Source organism: Prionailurus bengalensis, chromosome B2 (assembly GCF_016509475.1).
Source record: "Prionailurus bengalensis isolate Pbe53 chromosome B2, Fcat_Pben_1.1_paternal_pri, whole genome shotgun sequence".
Lineage (NCBI taxonomy): Eukaryota > Metazoa > Chordata > Mammalia > Carnivora > Felidae > Prionailurus > Prionailurus bengalensis.
Genome location: NC_057349.1, coordinates 94,340,220 through 94,363,561, shown reverse-complemented (window position 1 = coordinate 94,363,561; position 23,342 = coordinate 94,340,220). Strand labels below are relative to the sequence as shown.

The window sequence follows — 23,342 nt, the reverse complement described above, 5'->3', positions numbered from 1 at the left end:
AGTCCTTAGTTTAAAATGTAGTTGGTCTGATATAAGTATGGCTACTGTGGCTTTCTTTTGACATCTATTAGCATGGTAAATGGTTCTCCATTCCCTCACTTTATAAAATTTTTTTTTTCCACATTTATTTATTTTTTGGGACAGAGAGAGACAGAGCATGAACAGGGGAGGGGCAGAGAGAGAGGGAGACACAAAATCGGAAACAGGCTCCAGGCTCTGCGCCATCAGCCCAGAGCCCGACGCGGGGCTCGAACTCACAGACCATGAGATCGTGACCTGGCTGAAGTCAGATGCTTAACCGACTGCGCCACCCAGGCGCCCCTCCATTCCCTCACTTTAAATCTGCAGGTGTCTTTAGATCTAAAATGAGTCTTTTGTAGGCAACATGTAGATAGGTCTTGTTTTTTTTTGTTTGTTTGTTTATTTGTTTGTTTTATTTTTTAATCCATTCTGATACCCTGTGTCTTTTGATTGGAGCATTTATTCTCTTTATATTCAGCGTTATTACTGATAGATACAAATTTAGTGCCATTGTATTACCTATAAAGTCAGTGGTTCTGGAGATTTTTCTCTGTTACTTTCTAGTCTTTGTTGCTTTTGGTCTTTCCTAGTCAAAGGGTCCCCTTTAATATTCTTGTAGGGCTTGTTTAGTGGTCATGAACTCCTTTAGTTTGCTTGTCTGGCAAGTTCTTTAAGTCTCCTATTCTAAATGACAGCCTTGATGGATAAAGTATTCTTGGCTGCATGTTTCCCAATCAGCACATTGAATATATCATGCTACTCCCTTCTAACCTGTCAGGTTTATGTGGAGAGATCTGTTGCTAACTTTGTCTTTCCTTGTCGGTTAGGGATTTCCTTTCGCTTGCTGCTTTCAGAATTCTTTCCTTATCTCTGTGTTTTGCAAATTTTACTAGGGTATATCTTGGTGTTGGCCTGCTTTTGTTGATTTTAATGGGTGTTCTCTGTGTCTCCTGGATTTGGGTATCTATTTCCTTCCCCAGTTGAGGGAAGCTTTCAGCTATAATTGCCTAAATGAAACTCTGCTCCTTTTCCCCTCTCTTCTTCTGAGAGTCCTATGATGTGAATGTTATTATGCTTTATGGAGTTGCTGTGTACCCTAAGTTTATATTCGTGATCCAGTATTTTTCTCTCCCTCTTCTTTTCAGCTTCAGTATTTTCTACAATTTTATCTTCTATATCATGTGTTCTTATACTTCTTCCATTCTTGTGGTCATTATAGTCTGTTAGTTTTGCATCTCAGTTACAGCATTTTTAAATTTCAGCCTAACTAGTTTTTAGTTTTTCTTTAACTCTGTGGTAAGGATCTCTTTGGTTTCTTCTTTGCTTTTCTTAAGCCCAGCTAGTATCCTTATGATTGTTGTTTTAAAATCTGGGTCCGGCATATTACTTACATCATTTTTGATTAGCTCCCTTTTTTTGTTCTTTTGGGATGAATTCCTTCCTCTTGGCTTTTTGTCTAAGTATTCTGTATATTAGGAAAACCTGTTATGTTTTCTGCTCCTGAGAGTAATGGCTATATTAAAAAGAGATCACATACTGTCCAGGGTCTGATGCTTCAGGAAGTATTTCTGGTATATGCTGTGTGCACTCTGCTGTTGTGTTTTGGCTCCTCTTTCCCTGAGGTCAGTCTTCTGCAGAATTTCTCCTTGCCTGCAGTGGGGGAGTATTTGGACCTTGTCCACTATATGGTGAGTTTTATCTAGATATGTTTTGATCTGTATTATAAAAGAGGCTAGATCCTGTTTCCCCTAGAGCTGAAGCTTTGCAGGACTCTATGGTCATTAGACTTGGTGGGTGTGGGAGGTTTGTGCTGGTCTTCTGGGGGAGGGTCCCACTGCTGATCTGACTCTCAGGCACACTTGCTTTAGTAAAAAAGCACCTGCAGGGCGCCTGCGTGGCTCAGTAAGTTGAGTGTTGACTCTTGATTTTGGCTTAGGTCATGGTCTCACAGTTTGTGGGATTGAGCCCCGCATCTGACGCTGTGCTGGCATCAGGGAGCCTGTTTGAGATTCTCTCTGTGTCCCTCCCCAACGTGTGAGCTCTGTCTCATGCTCTTTCTCTCTCAAAATAGATAAATCAAACATTAAGAAAAGACACCTGCGGAGCGCAGGGGGCACAGAGCTTGGTGCAAGCAGCTGAAGCCTCCACTGTGGGCTCTGTGCTGTTCACTGGAATTTGACGGGCAGGGGTAAACATAGGGTCACCTGGCTCTCTCCTCCCCCAGTGGGAGAGTTTGCACCTGCCGCTGTTCAGGAAACCCTCACAGAAGAGCGAACAGTCTCTCCTCGTTTGTCACAGGTTCCCTCAGATCCCTGACTTCACTCTGTCTGTGTCCAAACCGTCTGCTCACCCGGCAGCCCTGTGTGCCTGTGTTTTATCTCAGGTGTGCCAACTGGATTTCAAAACTCCAGATTTTAGGGACCCAGCAAGGACCTTCTCTGATCCTCTGGGGCAGGGTCTTGCTACACTGTGTCTGGTGCTGTTTTGTCCCAGAAGGGCAGTTGCACAGGGACTTGGAGTTTATGGTCACGTGCAACAAAAAGCCAGCGTCCAGGTTAGTGGCCCACAGCAGGCGTCTCTGCTCCTGTGCCAACGAATGGGGTAGCTCAGTGTTGCCCACTGGCTCATTTGTCCCTGGAGAGGCAGTGCTTCCTCTTCAAAATGCACTCCAACAAGGGGAACTGGCTCTCCCAGTGCCACCCAGGGGATCCTCAGGCCACACTCTGCTCCCACAGTGAGGGCCTCTGCCCTACATTCCACAGAAGCACCTCTGTACCCTCCAGGCTCCATCCAGTGATAGTGGGGACTTCTAAAGCTTCAGACTTTGAACTCTGCTGCTTGTAAAAACTTGCGACTATCAGTTCCTCTTGTTTTCCCTGTCAGTGGTTTGGGACAAGTATCTTTTCTTTGCAGTGCCCTGCACAAGAGAGAGTGTGCTCTCTCTCTCTATTTCTCTCCTCTCTCCCTGATCAGGGCTCCTTCCTCTCTGCAGCATTAGGGATTGTTTTCTCCCCCAAATCACGTCTCCACACGTCCTACCTTCCATGATGTGACCTCTTTTTTCCCTCTAGTTGTGCAGTTTGTTCTCTCAGTCCTCAGATCTGTTTCCTTCATATTCAGAATGATTTGATATTTATCTAGGTGTGTTCAAGGAATGAGGCAAGCATAAGGTCCTCCTACTATTCTGTCATTTTTTTTTTTTAATTTTTTTAACGTTTATTTATTTTTGAGACAGAGACAGAGCGTGAACAGGGGAGGGGCAGAGAGAGAGGGAGACACAGAATCTGAAACAGGCTCCAGGCTCTGAGCTGTCAGCACAGAGCCTGACGCGGGGCTCAAACTCACAGACCGTGAGATCATGACCTGAGCCCAAGTCGGACGCTCAACCGACTGAGCCACCCAGGTGCCCCAACTATTCTGTCATCTTAACTCAACTTAACAACTTATTTTTTTTTAAGTTTATTTATTTAAGTAATCTCTACACCCAACATGGGGCTTGAACTCATGACCCTCAGATCAAGAATCACATGATCTGACTGAGCCAGCCAGACGCCTTTATACATTTAACTTTTAAAAAGAATCTGCTCTTTCTTACTGAAAGAGCAGACATTAAAAAGCAGAATTTGGGGCACCTGGGTGGCTCAGTCAGTTAAGTATCCAACTCTTGATTTCGGCTCAGGTCATGATCTTGCTGTTCGTGAGTTTGATCTCCACCCCCCTCCATCATGCTCTGCACTGATACCATGGAGCCTGCTTAGGATTCTCTCTCTTCTCTCTCTGCCCCTCCCCTGTGTGTTCACATGCTCTCTCGCTCTCTCTCAAAATAAAATAAACATTTTTTTAAATAAAATAAATAAGGGCGCCTGGGTGGCGCAGTCGGTTAAGCGTCCGACTTCAGCCAGGTCACGATCTCGCGGTCCGTGAGTTCGAGCCCCGCATCAGGCTCTGGGCTGATGGCTCAGAGCCTGGAGCCTGTTTCAGATTCTGTGTCTCCCTCTCTCTGCCCCTCCCCCGTTCATGCTCTGTCTCTCTCTGTCCCAAAAATAAACGTTGAAAATAAAATAAAATAAAATAAAATAAAATAAAATAAAATAAAATAAAATAAATAAAAGGCAGAAGTTAATCTTTCACCGGTTATCTTCACAACAGTATTTTTACTAAGAATTAATAAAAAGTGATATTTAAGCCTTTTGAGGATAAACTAATTCTTAGTTTAGCTCAGATGAAGAAATTTACTGGTGTCTTGTAAATTTCCTGTAAGATAACCTCTTTGTGGTCTTGTGTATTGATTATATTTATTTCTTGAAACTCTTGGCTTTGTGGTATTACACCACCCTGGTCCTCCTTTGACTTTTCTAGCTTTGTGTATCATTTGGCCAAGCAGATTCTCAGTCCTGACTTGTAATCATAAACTCCATTATAGGTGTTTTTTCCCTATATCTTTAATCTCTTGAACAATAGACCTTACCTTGTGTCCATCTTCAGCTTTGTTCATGACTTTCTTTCTAGTGCTTTAGCTGTGGTACTTTCCAGTATTTATTTCCAAGCTCTTAGTAGTTACATCCCAAATAACCTGAAATTCAGAATATATAAAACCTCATTCATTATCTCTTCACCTCTGCTTCCTAGGAGTTTAGAGGTAGATTGTGAGAGGAGGGTTTTCCCCCTCTAAGCTGTTTCTATCATTAAGTTCTATCTCTAGAGATTTTCTCTTACTTTTCATCTTTATCAAAGAAGTCATGTCTCATTTCCTTTTTGTTCCTCTTTCATCCCATGACCCACACATTATCACCCAGTACTTAACATTTTAACTGTTGCCTAGACAGTCTCCTTTTATTCTGGTGCAACTCACATTTTAATAACCACATTTACCATGTTATTCCTCTGACCAAATACAGTAGCCCCTGTATCCTTCACTTGATTCTCAGGATCCATAATTATGTCATCAATGTACTTGCACAAACTTAATTCCTTCATAATGTGCAGGAATAGAACTCTGGGTATGCCAGCTACCTTCACTTCATCTTTCAGAAAGACAGTTTCTCCTTCTGTGCCTTTCTCCTTGACTCCCTTATCCTGGTGTGCTCTCTTTTCTCCGTGCTTGAGTAAATCTTACCCAGCTTTATATTCCAGTCCAAACTGTGACCTCATGAAAGCTTTGTACTCTCCTCATCTTTGCAGTATGTAAATTCTTAGTGCACTATAGTCTTCACTTAATGGTTTAGAACTTGATACTATATGTGTATTGTTTGTTTTATGCTAGTCTTACCTCTTTTAACTGTATTAAATCATTTTTAACAATGAAATTGAGATTTTAAAGCTCATATGTTCCCTGCAGTGTTGGCACTTAGTAGGTATGCAATACTGCCTGATTAATCATAAAAATTATGCTTATCTGGCAAATGAATAAAAGGTAGAGATTTCTTTACTGTTCAAGAGATCTTATTTTTCAGTTTTTCGGGTGGAGGAAGGGAAGAAAAAAGGTAACAGTTCCTTTTTAGTTGCCTTATATTTTTGGTTGTGTGTTAACTCTCAGCTTACCAATAACCAGTGTTGTGGCTCGACCAGCCTTTGTGGTTCTGAACCCTTCAACAGTAGCCATCAGGAGACTTTGAAAATGAAGGTTTATTACTTACAGGACTTGAAAATTACTCAGCATACCTGAGGCCACGCGGTGAGGTCACTCAGAGAGAGAAAGGGCATAAGCACGCCTGAGCCTGGGGTTCTGCTTTTATTGGGGTTGATGTGGGGGTCTAGGGTTTTGAAGGCTCATTTTTTACTGGTGAATTTAAAACATTAGAGAAGGCATTTAAAGCACAGGAAGAGAAAAAACAAGTGGCCCAAATGGTTAGTTATTAAAATTAACCAAGATTTCTAAAACAAAGGAATCTCAGTGTGAGGAGATGGCCTGGCTCTGTATCTAGTTTTGTGGCTGTGTCCCATACCCCCACCCCCCTACCCCCATTCTTCCCCTTCAGATAGTCCATCTTTGAAGTGGCTGCCACAGCAATCAAAGTTTAAGTCAGGCCCTTGCATGCATTATGAAAAGGCAAACACCCCAAACAAGTGTCAGTGTTTGTAGTCCACTCTGAGGCATCAGAGTCAATGGCGAGGGCCTTAACTGCCTGGGTAGCAGATATAAGTCTTTTATGGGGCATGTGTAAAACCCAGTACACATCTAAATAGCACATTGTAATAGCAAAACTTAATAATTATACAGGCAGTAGTCTGATATCCAGTCTGTAGCCATTGTCCCAAATTTGAAAGGTCCAGCTATGAAAATAGATCAGTTAAATAGTTGTATCTCATTTCAGAAGGTGGTCTTGCAAGTGGATTCCCAAAGTTAGGCCTATATTTGCAAGAAATCAGGTATTTAATAAGAGGCATTTCTATGGAGTAAAGGAAAAATAAAGGCTAATGGTTGAAGCAAATTGTAAACTGAATCTGAATCTGGAGGGCAGGATTCCTAGATGTTAGGGTCAAAACAGCTTTGCAGTTTGAATTTTTGTGATGATGACATCAGGTGTTCAGGCAAACTCTTTACTGCCCACACAGCAACAGACACGAAGATTGTATATGAGATTGTGATGATTTCTCTGAAGTGTATATCCAGTTATTCCATTCTAGCTCTCATTGTTTTGGAGAAAGGCAATTTTAGTTCTCAATGATTCCAAGTCACAAGGGTGGGAGAAAAACTGGACATGTTAGTTTGGAGAGTTGTAGCCAAATACTGGAAGAAACTAGAAGAATTTATGATCCATTTCAATTTACAGGTAAAAAACAAAACCTCAAGGACAATTAAAAGCACTTAAATCTAATATCTGGAAAGGCATATTACTGAAACATAATTAGGTCTTTCTGCAGTCACCCCCATTTCTATCAGAGATCAGGAAAATAAGGCTCAAGTGTTTGTAAAATAAGTCCAGTCTCTTTAAATTTGGCCTGGTTATTTACATAAGTGCAGCATGAATAGCTACTGACCATATAGACTCTTTTAATTCAGCTTTGCTGAATTTTTCATAAGGAGTCATACATTGAACTTGTAGATGCTTCTCAAGGCTACGAAGCCAAGCCAAGGACTTGGATGTCAGACTTCATCTGTAATACAGATAGATTGGGGTGAATTCCTCATTTTTTGAGGCTCTCAACTATTCTGAGGTTCCTGGGCCTGCCAGGAAGTGACCTTCTTCACTTACCTGGTAAGGCTGCTGGGAACCCTGTATGTAAGGCACCAGACTTTCCCTAGGGGCCTTACTGGTTCCATAAAGTCAACCTTAATTTTTTAAAACTATCTGGTCATATCTGAATCTATGTATGTCTCTCTCAACTATGACATTCCATTCAAAGCCTTGGTAATGTAACCATTGTTTCCAGTTGTGTCCTGGTACAAGGAGAACAGATTCTTAAGTGAACATATGCAAATAATTGTACTGCTGTGAAAGTATAGTCACTGAGAGTTTCCGAATTCTGGAGGGATCAGATGGAGGGAAAAAGTGATTGTTTCACCTTTGTTCACAAAGGTATATATTTTACCAAATTGCTGTAAGTCATAGCTAGCTTAAGAGAAAACGTTTCCTTCAATCTGGAAAACAGAAGATTAAAGAACCAGCAATATTTCAAACAAAACTCATAAAAAATTATAATTATTCTCTTCAGTTCATTCAGTCCTAGTGATTCTTGGTCGTGATCTTTTTTTTAGCAGTTTTATGAATTTAGTTTTTCCTTAGAGTTCTGTCCGTTCTTACCTAGTTTAGTGGTACGATCTGAAAGTTATCAGAAACCTGGGCTTGTCAGATTCCTTTCCAGGAATCTCCTTGAAGATGAAGCATTTGTGCAAAAGCATCAGAGTGAAACAGTAACTTCTGTAAATGATAAAAGACTTAAGAGTGCTTAAATTTAAAGCTCTGATGAGAGTTAATTATAACACCGCTGACAAGGAAATTTGGCTATTTCTGTGCCACACGTTTTAAGATGATAACTGGAAATGATGACTGATAACATTTCATATCAGATTTTTAGGAATTTTATAGAATTTCTGGAACACTTACATTAATAGCATATATCCATACAAGGATATCCATAAGGAGGGTTTAGTGTTATTTCTTATTTGATAATGCTTCTCTTATAATTTAACATATCAAATAAACCTAGTTAATTCATCATCTCTCTTTTTATAAGGAAAGTAAAGACATCTTTTGAGATGTTCCAGGGGTTCCCTAGGAAATCCCAGAGTTATTTCCACGTTAAAAGGACTTGATGTAGAATTTGATTTGGGGAACGTTGTCAAAAATATCAAAAGGTTTTAGACACTTGAGTAAATAGGATCACAGATGATTATGAAACAATACTTAATTATCTACTTAAGTGACAAAAGATTGTATTTTTTAAATTAGTTTTTAAATGTTTTCATTTATTTTTGAAAGTGAGACAGAGCACGAGCAAGGGAGGGGCAGAGAGAGGGAGACACAGAATCTGAAGCAAGCATCAAGCTCTGAGCTGTCCGCACAGAGCCTGATGAGGGGCTTGAACCCATGAACCATGAGATCATGACCTGAGCTGAAGTAGGAAGCTTAACTGACTGAGCTACCCAGGTACTGCAGTGACAAAAGATTTTAAAGGCAAATATAGAAGGTTACATAGTTGTGAGCAAAATTCAGCTCCTTTAATATTGAAAAGACTGTTTGCTTAAGTAATCAAAGATCTGATTAAGACACATGAAACAGGTTAATTATTTTGATAAAACACAAAATCTTTGCTTTCTAGCTAGATTACTTGAAAGATAAGGCAAAACCTTTCATAATCTATTATCAAGAGCTGACCAATACTCCCAAGAAAACTTTGTCCTTATAGCAGATGAAAGAAAATTATATAAGCACAGTATTGATTTTAAAGCTTACTATTTTAAAAACCACCATTTATAACAACAATTCAGTTTTAGCCAACTTGACCGCACAAGGTAAAATTCTTTTTCTTCTCAACTTTCTATACCATTTTGTGCTTTATTTTCCTCTTTCCCATTCTGAAAAAACCAATTTTAAGGCAAAGTGCTTTCTTTTTCCTTTGCAAAAATACATCTTCATACCTCATACCTTCTCTTAGCTGAAGATACATTCCTACTTTTCTTGCATGCAGAGATGTTTCCCTTATTATTTCTAGTAGCTGTAATTATATATATTATTTAGAATTCTTAGCCGTTAGAAACCTTAATTTCTCACAAAAAGTAAGAAGTAAGATTGTGAATTATTATATCAGCATTCTTTAGACTGGCAAATTTGTGACTATATTTCATAATTTCTATAAACATACATTTCCTCGTAGTACAGCTTAGCAGTGTGGTGGCACAAGACACATTTACTAACAGACCCAAATATCTTTAGTTCCTCTGTAATAAGAGGTCAAAAGTAGGTCAACTTAGGCTTGTTTTGCAATTAATATTTCAGTATTTTATCTTATTTGGAAATGATTTAGATAATCAGTGAATTCCTTTCATTTAATTTAGCAAAATTCTGAGGGTGGAAGTTAACAAAAATTTTAGAAACTACTTTTAAGTAGACATGTCATCACATAAATATTGCTGAAAAGTTCTCTCAGAAACTTCTATCTCATTTAACATTTATCTAAATCACTCGATCACAGCAATTATGTTTAGACTACCCATGAAAAACTTCTTTAGACAGTAGACAAAGGTAAACCACCATCCCAAGCTATTTTTCTTGCTGACAAATTTTATAAGATATAACATGAATTTATTTGACTAGTAAACCCAGGTAGAGTAAGTTTTTTATCTGAATTATACTTAACGTAATTAATTATATTAATATGATCTGCATTATATTTACTATATATAATATACATGAACAGTATAATTTTATAATATAAATGAATTAGATATAATTTGCAATATACTGAATATCTATGTGTCTGAAGACATACTTTTTTTAATTAAACCAAATTTAAAGTAGCTTTTACTTACCAGAGATTATTCCAGATCATGTGAACTTGAAAATATTTGAGTTAGTTTCAGTATTTCTGAGTTTTAGGAATACTTATTTCCTAAGTGCTTATTTTTAAGCCAATGAAATAGTTCTTTTACAAATTAATTTGGTGATCCTGTCTCTGGAGGTAGAGAGAAAAAAATCACATATACATAACATACCCATAGACATACATGAAAATGCAGACAGACATAGAGACCTGTAGCTTCCATTTCAGCATTCTAGCCATGAATCAGGTACAGCAATATAAAACTCACTAGTTTATAAATAAGGGCTGAATCCAAATTGGCAGACAGAATAAGAAAAGGTTGCCTGCTCTAGTAGCGAAAGCTTTGTACTAATATTTGTAGAGACGACTTTTAAGATTTGTACTTATCCTTAACAAATAATCTTAAAGAGGCTGTGGACTAGAGTTTGGGCAAAAGAGCTTTTATAGCATTTTGTATTTTAAACGGCCTGTTTTCCCCCTTTTTTTCCTGTGGTTTCAGGCGATTGTGGGCAGGGCTTTAGGTACCCCCTGGGTGTTTACATTTCAAAGACATGGCTGGATCTTAAATCTTCATTTTTAATTTTTTTTTTTTCAACGTTTATTTATTTTTGGGACAGAGAGAGACAGAGCATGAACGGGGGAGGGGCAGAGAGAGAGGGAGACACAGAATCGGAAACAGGCTCCAGGCTCTGAGCCATCAGCCCAGAGCCCGACGCGGGGCTCGAACTCACGGACTGCGAGATCGTGACCTGGCTGAAGTCGGATGCTTAACCGACTGCGCCACCCAGGCGCCCCTTAAATCTTCAAGGGACAGAGTAGAATGCAAGCTTTCCCCTAAGAGTTCTAGTGCCTTTTGGATGGTTTTGGCAGTCACAATAAAATGTAGTAGTGCTACCCAGTAATTAGGGGGAATGCCTTGTAAAAATAATTCTCTGGACTCCACATCAAATGGGGCCTCTTCAGGTTGGAAATGCAGAAGGGGTCATTTGGGTCATTGTGGTCATGGGAAGAATGATGAACCCATTGGACCATGGGAATTTTGTGCAGCAGGAGATGGGCTTCCTCTGTGAACCTTAGCAGTAATCACGATGATGGAAGGACAGGTGCAGTGCCAGGCAATGTATGTCCAGGTGAGGAGAGGGAGGGCTCGGCTATGAGTATCAGTGGCTCTAGGGGCCTTTGCCTTCCCAGTTCCCTCTTCCTCCTCTAGGAGAGGACTCGATAATCCTGTCAGCTCTTCCCTTGTTGGAAGAGACACCTCATGAGGCATGCTTCTAGTGGAAAGCTGTTCAGTGGAAAGCCAAGGGGGCTCAGGATCTATGGTATCTCAGAAGGAAGGACAGTATAGCCCAGATGGATCTCTGAGAAAGTTATGGATTTTAGGGTCTTTAGATACTGGCCTGTTAGTGCATTTTGGCCACTGTGAGGCATTTAGAGCCTGTTCCAAACAAACAAGAAAATCCACAATAGCCAATTAGCTCTCTTCTCTCTTTCCTGCTGCATAAAATCTTTAAGCAAGGTTTGAGTTTCATTAAGGTATAGTTTTTGATCTTGGTTTCTACGTGTTTTTTCTCCTGTGACCTTAATCTTCCATGTTGTTACCAGAAAATTTTGGATGACATCACTGTCAGCCCTCTTCACAGGTGGTTGCTTTCTTTTCCAGGGTGTCCCAATAGACATCTCCAGGATTGGAGTCTGTCTTCAGTAGCGTGATATGCACAGGGTGTTTGGGAAAAGTCCCTAGGCCTCTGGAGCATAAATCAGAGTCTTGGCATGTTGGCATGCATGACATTGAATAATACCCAGGAAGCATTCGTGGGTTTTGCAGTTATCACAGAGCCGGTGTACCTCCTCAGGGTTCTTAGGACGTGCTGGCACCAGATGTTCAGGTTATTTATTTGTCATTAATTTTCAGCAATACCACACCAGGAATTAGACCCATGGTATCCCATTGGGTCAGGGGACAATAGCAATTTCAGTGAGTGAAGTGGTAACACAGAGACTGTAGGCCTCTTGTATTTTCCCTTTGTGGTGCCATTAGCTTCTAGCTGTAAGCCTATTTCACTCTTCTGGGTTAGGACATATAATTTGGGCACAACCCAGTTGACTCAGTGGTTGCAGGTGGAAACCTTCAGTCCTCCTCACCTAAGGGGAATAATTTCTTCCTATCTTTGGCTCGGAACCCTCCTTGGGCAGTGACAATAGCCTTGCAGTCTTACCTACCCTCCTTAGCTTTCCTTGGCCACTGAGGATCTTTATGCACATTAGTAATCAAATAAGATCTTTATAATTAGTAGTCTGTCGCATTAGACCACATGGCCTTGATTATGCTGCTCTGGGGAAATTTTTGGATTATTATGGCAGCCATGACCTTTAGGTTGGATACTGCAGGCAACACACAACAGAGGCAATGTGTGAAAGCACATAGTAGTATGACCCCTAGCTAAAGGTGTCCCTTTCTTAGATGGTGAGTTTGGCAGTTAGTAGGCAAGTTGCAGGTAAAGGCATAACCCTTGGTTAGTTGCAAGGGCAATCATGTAGTCTTGCCGACTATGCCAGTTGTGTGTTGGTCTTGTCATTAACCAGTTTTGTGGCTAGAGAAGCCCTTGTGGTTCTTATTATGATTGCAAGATGCCATTCAGCAATAACTATCAGGAAACTGAAAAAAAAAATAAAGGTTTGTTACTTATAGGACCTGGATATTACACAGTATACATGGGAGTGGAGGTGGGGGAGTGGGAGAGTGTGTACACAAGTGTGAGCATGATAATATGCATGGACCTGTTGTTCTGCTTTTACTGGGGTTGAGGTAGGAGCCTAGGATTTCACAGGCTTACTATTGGTGAATTTACAACGTAAGAGTGGGAATTTAAAGCACGGGAAGAGAAAAAAACAAGTGGTCCAAATGGTCAGTTACAGAAATGAACCAAGATCTCTAAAATGGAGGAGCTTCCATGTGGGAAGGTGGCCTGACTCTTTATCTAGATGTGTGGCTGGCATTCTGTTTATTTGAAATAGCCATCTTTGAAGTGGTTGCCTTGGCAATCAAAGCTTAAGTCAGGCACTTACATTAAAGTAAGAAAAAATACCCCATTTATCAAGGTTTACACTACATACTCAAAGGATAGAAATAAGAATAAAGTTAGGCCTAAAGATTATTTTCATGGAAAATTAAATGTAACATGAAGTGTAATCTTTCTGGATTTGGAAATTCATTCTTTTTTTAAAGTTTATTTATTTTTGTGTGAGAGAGAGAACGAGCAGGGGAGGGGCAGAGAGAGGGAGAGACAGAGGGAAAGAGAGAATCTCAAGCAGGCTGTGTGCCGAGCCCGATGTGGGGCTCAAACCCATGAACTGTGAGATAATGACCTGAGCTGAAACCAAGGGTCTTGGATGTTCAACTGACTGAGCCACCTAGGTGCCCCTGTAAATTCATCCTTACAAGTGTTGTTGGGATTGAAAGATATTGAGAGTAAATTACATATCAGTTACATATCTGATATTAAGTTTTTAGATATAACCTAACTTATTAAGTCTTTTCTGTTAAAAAATATAATTAAAAAAAGTACACTCTATGTAATCAAAGCATTTCAGCTAAGACCTGCCTTTTTGTGAATAATTTTTGAAATGTCAGAACATTATCTAGAACTGTTTATTATAAATAAAGGTCTAAGAATGATTATTTGTAGAAAGGGGATTTAGCAGGCTTATTAAGTAATCTGATAGAAAACTGAAATAATGCTAACATATTTTACCATTATTTGTTGGGGTAGCCATTTAAAGATCGCTGTGAATGGTTCTATGAACATTTGCATTCAGGACAACCAGATTCAGACATGGTGCACAGGCCAGTGAATGAAAATGATATCCTGCTGGTTCACAGAGGTATGTTTGACAAAGAAACTGATGTGTGTGAGGCACAAATTACTAGTTATTACAAGTTTTAATATGTAAAATTAATCAATGCTACATATTTAGATTCTATTTTTAGGAGTAGCTGTGAAGTTGTGTCAAAAGCAAATTGTGCAAAGCTAAAGCAAGGAATTGCTGTACGGTTCCATGGAGAAGAAGGCATGGTGGGTATAAAAATAAGTGCTGTTAAGGTCATTATATATAAAAGATTGAAATACACTTGAATAAAGTTTAGTATTTAATTGATAGTGGAAGAAACTTGAATTTATTTTCATTTGTTATTCAGAAAAAAGTTTTTCCTCATATATTTCTGTTCATACTTAATTTTATTTTCTTGAACTCAGGGTCAAGGTGTTGTGCGTGAGTGGTTTGATATTCTGTCTAATGAGATAGTCAATCCTGATTATGCATTGTTTACCCAGTCAGCTGATGGTAAGTTGCACAGTCTACATCACTTTTTCTGTGGCTTGTCACAGTTTCAAACTCCTTCAGTGCATTGTACCCTTTGATTCCCGTAGTGATCCTGTGAGCTAGGTGGGGTATTCCCATTTCATAGAAAAGAAAGTTGAAATTCAGAGTTTCCATCTACATTAACACAGTTTGTGAGCGGTAGGATCATGAATAGAATCTGATTCAGTTTGGTATTCTTTCCTGTAAATAATTGGTTCTTAGATATTTGTCTCAAGGGCTAGTGCTGGCCCCAACGAAGTTTTCATCAGTCCTTTGTAAAGTACAACTAAACTTACTCAATTTAAGGATTGTCCTTAGACTCATTTTTGAGTTAAAAATTTCCTTTTGTGAAACAGTGCTAGTAGATGGGCTTAAAAATAGCCTTATGTGGAAAAATTAAAATTTGCTATTGCTTATTTGAGTTTCCAAGTCTTAAAATTTTTGGATCATAAAAAAAAAAAGTCTAGAAATCATGGTATTAAATCTTAACTTATAATCTATGTATAGTAGCTTAGTTTTCAGCCCTTTTAAAAGATCAAAATCTGGTAACTGAAAACCTGTTATTATCTTATAAAACAGATAAACTGTTTGTTGAAATGATGCTTTGAATCTGCACAATTGTAACTTGATATTGTAGGCAAAATGGAAATGGTTATTGCCTCATCTGTGGGAGGTATACCTGACAGTTCTCTAACTTAATAAAGACATATCCAAGTGAAGGTGGGATTCCAAGTTTTCAATGCTTTACACAGTTGCTTTTATTTCCTGAAAGTCTTTTCTTTCCTGGTGTTTAAGTTCTTTTTATAAGCAGAGAGTATATCATTAATTACAGCTTCTGATTGCCTCTACCCAAACCAGCAGGCAAATCTCCATTGAGTAAGAAGGATGACTCTAAGAGAGGCGAGGGGGTGGGGGGCTGCAGTGATGCCAGGGAGCTGCAGGGATTCACCTGTGTAATGGGCTTCAGACTCACATGGTCTCTTGGAAGTTACTTAGGATTATGGGACTGTCTGCTTTAATTTTGTAACTACTGATTATTTACTCTGAGGTGAATTTGGTGTCTTTGTGATTTTGATGACAAGTTTGATGAGGTGCTGAGTTTAATTAGGCCTAACCTTTGAAGCAAGATTTAGAATTAGAACATTCTATTTTAGATTTATTTCTTTTCTTTATAGTCCCTTACTCTATGTCTGTTATTTTCATACCTGAAAAACAGATTTGGTGTGGAATCGTAAGTCAAGATTCTTCCTCATATTACAAATATATTAGCAGAGCATATGTTGCTCTGCTAACAGAGACCATAAAGATGCTGATTTGTCCTTTTTGTAAGCCATATAAGTCTTCTCTTTAGAGTCACACTATTTATAAATTAAAATCTAGATGAAATGTTTCTTTATTCTTACGTTTAGTTGATATGGAGGGAATTATATTAAAATTTTGAATTAAAATTCCTAAATGTGGGAAATGTTTGGCTAGATCTCATGTCTAACAATTTCTTTAAAACTTGCTTTCTCATTATATTAAGATGCTTACTATAGAGTTTGGCCTTTGGTGTTACACCGGACATGAATCCTGGCTCTGCACCTCTTTTTGCTACGATCTTGGGCCAGTAAATGTCACCTTTCTGGACCTCAGTTTCTCCATTTGAAAATGATGATAACCTATGTTTTGTAATGTGGTGAAAGAAATCAATTAGCTGATGTGTAAAAATGCTTAGCTCAGTACCTGGCACATAGAAAGCAGAAATAAATATTAGAAGCTATTATTCTGTGAGAATTATATTTTCTTGTTCTATAGGATTTTTCTGAGTAATGAAAAGAACTGTGTCACAGTTACACTTATTTTGAACTGAGAACATAAACTTTGTGTTCTGTTTTAAGTAGTTTTCAAGTTAAAAATAACATTTCTTTCCTGAAGATCCCTCCCCCCAACTTGTTTCCTTATTTTTAAAAAATTTCTCCTTTTTAAGAACCCAGATTTCCCAGAAAATACTTAGCAAAGGAATTATAAATCACAGACCTAGGAAAGGAAAGTTGAGTCATCAAAAATCTTTGCTGGTTCATCAGTAACCCTAAGCATTTACTATTTTGATAGGTAAAAACAATACTTGTGACTATTCTTAAAATATTATATTTTTAGAATTATTATGTTTGTCCTTGAAGTCTTTTATTCATCTCACAAAACTTTGTTTTGACTTTTTTAACATTTATTCATTTTTGAGAGACAGAGAGAGACAGAGCACAAGCAGAGGAGGGGCAGAGAGAGAGGGAGACACAATCTGAAGCAGGCTCTAGGCTCTGAGCTGTCAGCACAGAGCCTGATGCAGGGCTCAAATCCACAAACCGCGAGATCATGACTTGAGCCGAAGTTGGACGCTTAACTGACCGAGCCACCCAGGTGCCCCTTGTTTTGACTTTTAATACCCAGGCTTACCCATGACTGGGAATGATTTTCAAAAGATACTTGGCAGTGAATGACTAGCTTCATGTGGCCCTTTTAAGTCATTCAACCATAAGCTTCCAAATTTGTACCTTTTATCTAAGTAAACTGGTTACAAAAATGTAGTCTAGTGCTAACAGTGAGACATCAAAGACCAGCAATGCACAAAGTGAATTATTATCAAAATATGTATACTAAATGACCAAACATCTCACTTTCCAAAACTTTCCATTTTTCCTTTATTTTATTTATTTATTTTTTTGGAAGGGATACTATTTATTAGATTTAGCAGTTATTCTTTCTTTTAGCCCAGTTGCCTAGAAGAGTAGTAAATAGGCTGAGCTCAATAAATATTTGTTCAATGAATGAGAGTTGTATTCAGAGTTAGTGATCATCACAGAAAAATACGGAAAGAATTCTTTAAAGGTAAGGCTTGGTATTAGGTTTTTCCATTGCACTAGATTTTTTTTAGACTTTTTATTGTAAAATATATAACAAAATTCACTGTTTTAACCACTCTAAAGTATACAGTTCACTGGTGTTAAGTACATTGACCGTGTTGTATAACCATCACCACTGTCTATTTCCAGATCTTTTTTTCATATAAGTGGAATCATACTGGGTTTTGACAGTAATTGGTAACTATTGCCTTTGCCATTTTTACTTTTATACCTCAGTGGTACTTATTTGAAGTGAAGAATAATTGGTTGACTTGTGGATTTAGGTGATTTTCTGAAAATTGTTAAAAGGCATCAAGTTCATTACTTAAGAACAAGTTGAACATTTAAAATTCTTACCCTCTCATAGTGCTCTGTTCCATAAGAAACAAAAAGTAGTGAATACCTACTGCACTGGGCATGTATAGATGAATGAAACAATACCTGCCCTAATTCATAGCCTAATATTTCTACACTGCCGAGGAAAATGTGTGTGTGTTTTAGCGTATAATATATTATTTCCACTATCTCTCTGGCACATCTTCCAACCTTTTGGTTAAAAGTATTCTAAAATTTTCTCTCTGCACAAAGACTTAACTCTGATAAGTATGTGTGAATTAATGATTATCTTCTGTCAATTCCCTTGTCTGCTATATATTCCACAAAGAACATTACTGTGGAAGTTTATACATCATGTAACTTTGGTTTTGTCAAAGTTGTGTTTGAACTGATTTATCTGCAGTGAAATGATCTTTCTTCTGCATCTGGATTCTTAGAAATAAATTATATTGTATTTATTTTAATAGGAACAACTTTTCAGCCTAATAGCAACTCCTATGTAAATCCTGATCACTTGAACTATTTCCGGTTTGCTGGACAGATCTTGGGATTAGCTTTAAACCACAGGCAGCTGGTCAACATTTACTTTACAAGATCATTCTATAAGCACATTCTTGGTACGGCTCTATTGTTATTTCCATAGGCATTTATTTAAAGTGTTTTTCTTAGAATCTTTAGGAAAAACTAAGTAGACAAAGGTGGCATTTTGGATGAGGTAATTTTTATTTCAGTTGGAGACTATCTGTGTATGTAAGGCATTTGGGAGCCTGAGGGAGAGGGAAAAAAATTACCTTTTTCCTAAAAAAAAAAAAAATTGTTTTTCATTTAGTGTGTATATGTTCATGCTAAGAATGCAATTTAATATGAATATACTTAAGAGAATTGGCACTTATTGAAGTGCATGATAATTTTCCTGTATAGCTATTTCAAAGAAAGAATACATTGTAAAAATGTGGGAAAAACCACAAGCTTCAATTAATAGAGTTCCAAATCCAGGAATTAGCATGTATTTAAATCTTGCTGTCAATTGGATTATATTTTGCAGTGTTATGGAATATCTGTAGAGGGCAGTATTTCACCATTAAACAAACAAGGAAAGGCAGAAACATTTAGAATATAACTGCTGTATGTTTGCATTTTTAGGTATTCCTGTAAATTACCAGGATGTGGCATCCATTGATCCAGAATATGCCAAAAATTTGCAGTGGATTTTAGATAATGATATTAGTGATCTAGGTCTAGAACTAACCTTTTCTGTTGAAACTGATGTGTTTGGAGCAATGGAAGAGGTGCCTTTGAAACCTGGGGGTGGAAGTATTCTTGTGACACAAAATAACAAAGTGAGTATTCGAATTTTTACCTTAGCCAATGTTTGTAACTTGTCCCTGATTGCTAATTACTCTAGTTTCCTGCCACTAGCTAGAAAAGCTTTTACTGTTACAGGGTTTCACAGCATTTTATAACAGATAAGATATTTAAATTAACTAAACCATCAAATATCAAACTTTGAATTAGGATTAAATCACTATTGTGTTAGTCAAGGCAGTTCCTGAAGCAGCCTAGAGCACAATTTAGTTGATTGTATAACTTGGGCAACTGTATACTGAAAAATTCAATTAGAAATGGAAGCTTACATCAAGAACATATTTGATCAGTCACTGTTTCATGTTTTAATGTATGATATTAAGAGTTCCAGTGGAGAAAAGAAGAAATTCCCATGTTAAGCTCTGTACCTGCTTTTGGGATCCAGTAGAGCTAATGGATCTAGTAGATCTATTTGACTACTTGATTTTTTTAAGCTTTATAACTTGATTATGTATTGTATCTTCTGTTTGTAAGTAGTTTTTCCAGTTTTACTGAGAAATAATTGACATACACCTGTACATATTAGTTTTAAATTTTGGCATATGTTTTAAATTTCATTGTTGAAAAATATGTTATTTTAATATATAATACATTTTTATGTTTGAAAATGTAGGAAATTGGGAGTCAGAAAATCTGGTTTGGCAATTCCACTTCTGTCATTTGCCAGTAGCAACTTTTGGTTAAACAAGACTAAAATCTTTTCCCTTTCCGTTAGTTGGATTATAATTCCAAGACGGCTTCAGAAGCAACTAACTATAAGAAATAATGTCCATTGATTTAGTAAAGCATATATTCTTTTTTAAAAGCCCAAAAGACTTGGCTGCACTTTAACCTCTTTTAGCCCCAGTTTTCTATTCTATAGACTTGAGATAATACTTCTTTTTTTAAAAAACATTTTTTTAACGTTTATTCATGTTTTGATAGCGAGAGACAGAGCGTGAGTGGGGGCGGGGCAGAGAGAGGGAGACACAGAATCGGAAGCAAGCTCCCGGCTCTGATCTGACAGCACAGAGCCCTACGTGGGGCTCAAACTCACGGACCATGAGATCACGACCTGAGCTGAAGGCAGACGCTTAACTGACTGAGCCACCCAGGCGCCCCAGGATAATAATACTTCTGATACAGAATTGTTACTAGCGTTTTGCTGACTGAAAACCACAACACAAAAGGCAGTTGTTATTGCATAGTTTTCTATAAAGAGGCTCTTAGTTTGAGATACGTACAGGGTATTGGAAAGTTATATTAAGCTCTGTAGTTTTACCTTTCGAAACTTAGATACTATACACATAAAAAAAACATTAAGTGTAATTGTTGAAAATAAGATCAGGAACTGAGTATTTGCATATGTACACTTGGAAAATTTTTAGTCTCCTCTTTCATTTTATCCAGGAGGACACTGAAGCCTAAAGAGTTAATGGTAAAACTGGGGCCAAAACCCAGTTTCAAAACTAATGTTCTTCCTGTTTGCAAAACATGTTGAGGAAGATCTTATTTGATTTTTAACATAACGAGTCATTTTAAGCTCTAGAAGATGAAAATTATAAAATGCTTATTTTTAAGATTATGTATATAAGCTTGCCAGTGAATTAAAATACTTTAAAAAATCTAATTAGATTGTCTACCCTGTCGTGCATTTATTATTTTATTTTACACTGGAGACCTATTCTCAATTAAGAGTAATGAAGTTATAGAATCTTTGTTATAAGCAAGAGATTGCTTTTCAAGAAACTCAAATATGATTCTTATCTGTGAATATTATATCTGATGAGTAGATTTGTCACTCTTGTCAGGTACGTTTTATGGGACAAAGTTGGAAGACCCATTAACAATTGCATGATGCATAGTTATATTTATCCTTGTATCTCCTAATAGTCCCCCTCTCATTATGAAATGACTTTTGTTTAGATTTTTAAAAATACATATTGTATTAATTCTTTTGCATTTGTGTCTTTTATGAAATGTAGTATTGGTAAGTAATAACAAAAATAATATATGGATATTGGGGGTATACCTTTCGTTGTGAGCCTAGTTTGAGGCTAGAATACTATTGTAATATTAAAGAACTTGAAAGTTGCTTCTAAGTTTAATACACTTTTACTTCACTGTATTAACTAATTTGATTGTAGGCTAACTTTTTTTTTTAATGATTAGTTTCGGTAATAGAGATAAAAGCAGGATCTCAATCACTAATATGTTCATTATTCTCAGCTTTCATTTTGTGATGTAAACATTTTTTCGGAATAATTGAACCTCTTCATTTTCTAATATTACCAGAGTCAAGTATAATTGTATATCAGATTATTGATGTTTAAACATTTAATGCTTACCCAATAAGCAACCTGATTAATTTTTTAAAATTAAAAATCTTGGAAAAAAAAAAATTAAAAATCTTTAGAAACATACCTGCATCTTAAATTGATCACTTGCTCTAAGATTGTTAAAGTATTAACTTTGTAAATACAATTTTCAAACCATGTTTTTTAGAGATTTTGTTACTTTTAAACATACCTTCCTTTCATGAACTTTTTTGTTACTTTAGGGTTAGCCTTTTACTTACTCTTCTCTATAGATGTAAAGTTGTAACTGTCGTTTGGAGTTCAATGTCAAAATCTGTAAGCATATTGAAGCTTAAATGAGTTGCCAAGCTTTTTAGTATGAGAAAATCTGTGTAAGCTGATGTCCACATGGGGGAGTCATTTATTCCTGAATTTTATGGAAAGTCTTTGGTAATTATAGAGGGAAACCAAATAGATGAAAATAACTTTGTTTAAAAAGGAGTACCTTAAATAAATACAAATGATGTATGCAGAGAATATATATCTGTTCCACATTTGAAATATAATGTTCTTTTAAATTTAATTTTGTATCTATCAATTTGTTTAAAAATCTTAAAAACAAATACCAAAATGAAACTCTGGTTTCACTTTTGAAAATGGCTGAATTAACCGGGAGCTAAACATTAACATTTAAATAATACTTTCACCTTCTTTTAAAAGTTTTGCTTTTATTTTTCACTTTTACTTTTTTATTCTTGACCAAAAACTGGAATCATGGAACCATAAAATTTGTGTTAGAAGTGACAGTTTTTCTTAGATCTTCAGTTCTGTCTCCTCGAACTGAAGAGTAAACTACATGAGTTTTAAATGTTAACACTTTTACAATACTACTCATAAAGTTCACTCAGGCTGGGACGGAAAGAATTAGGGGTGGGGTAAGACAGTATATCAAGGAATGGAGGAGGTGCCATGGAAGTTAACTTATAGAGAAGATGCATTAAGTGGTCAGATAGGAGGAGTAAGGGGGAAAGGAAATGTTCTGGCCCTTACACGAAGTTGAGGATGACAGAGGATGATGTGTTTGGGGAACCACAGGTAGATCAGAGTTGTAGATCTTAGCTTCGGTTGTGGAGTAAATGAGTGGTAAAAGATGAGGGGAGTATATGGGGCCAAATTCTGAAAGACTCTGCAACCACAATTAGGAATTTGAAAATTAATGTGACGACTGCAGGGATGATTGCAGGTGTTACAGAGCCAAGTTTCCTGAGTGAATTCTGGTGTTTAAAAAAACCACAAAACAGCCTCAACTTGGAGTGTGAAGAATGGATTGAAATAGGGCGATACGGGAGTCAGGACAGCTGCTAGGGGATTGTGGCAATGGTCTGGGGAAGATGCATGAGAATTTTATAAGACAGTGACAGTGAGGATAAAATGAGATAGTGTCTAGCCTTTTTGATATTTCTGCTTATTTCTACAAAAGAAACCTGATTATTCTTTGGAGTTCTTAGTAGAGAAATTTTCAGTGAGAACTTTTACATACTAGAGCGATAATAAGTGGATAAACCCAGGAAAGCGCTTTTTATCACCAAAGGATTTATATTCAAACGGTAACTTGAATTATGCCAATAACAACACCATTTAACCTGTTAACTATTAAAAAAAAATAACTATTCAAAACCATTTTATAAACGTGGTCCAGTTTTTATCTCTACTTCGAGGAGGGGGGAGAAATCTTGTTTTCACTATTAAGAGTTAACTATTGTGGCGCCTGGGTGGCTCAGTCCGTTGAGTGTATGACTTCAGCTCAGGTCATGATCTCATGGTCTGAGTTTGAGCCCCACGTTGGGCTCTGTGCTGACAGCTCAGAGCCTGGAGCCTGCTTCAGATTCTGTGTCTCCCTCTCTCTCTGACCCTGCTCTGCTCATGCTCTGTCTCTCTCTCTCTGTCAAAAATAAATAAACATTAAAAAATTTTTTTAAAAAGAGTTAACTATTATTTAAGTAAATGGTTTTTTTCCGGACATCTTTTAAGAGATAGAGAAAAAAGATTTTCAAGAAGAAAGATGGCTTTAACAAATGCATTAATTTTCAACATCACCACCACTCTTCATAAGAAGATA

General features: G+C 37.3%; 1 protein-coding gene across 7 annotated transcripts in view; it reads left to right on the top strand.

The window, feature by feature from the left end:
* The window catches only part of HACE1 (HECT domain and ankyrin repeat containing E3 ubiquitin protein ligase 1), a 122,843-nt gene that overhangs the window by 73,089 nt on the left and 26,412 nt on the right, over positions 1-23,342 (top strand). For 6 of the 7 annotated variants that reach the window (XR_006299010.1, XM_043592018.1, XM_043592019.1 and 3 more), the window contains 5 exons: positions 13,779-13,890; positions 13,984-14,081; positions 14,262-14,349; positions 18,050-18,199; positions 18,726-18,922. Coding sequence is in view for 6 of the 7 variants with exons in the window: in XM_043592018.1 (XP_043447953.1) it covers positions 13,779-13,890; positions 13,984-14,081; positions 14,262-14,349; positions 18,050-18,199; positions 18,726-18,922 (645 nt within the window). In the remaining variant the exon portion in view is untranslated. The remainder of the gene's footprint in view (positions 1-13,778; positions 13,891-13,983; positions 14,082-14,261; positions 14,350-18,049; positions 18,200-18,725; positions 18,923-23,342) is intronic. The other variant, XM_043592022.1, reaches the window with a different exon arrangement.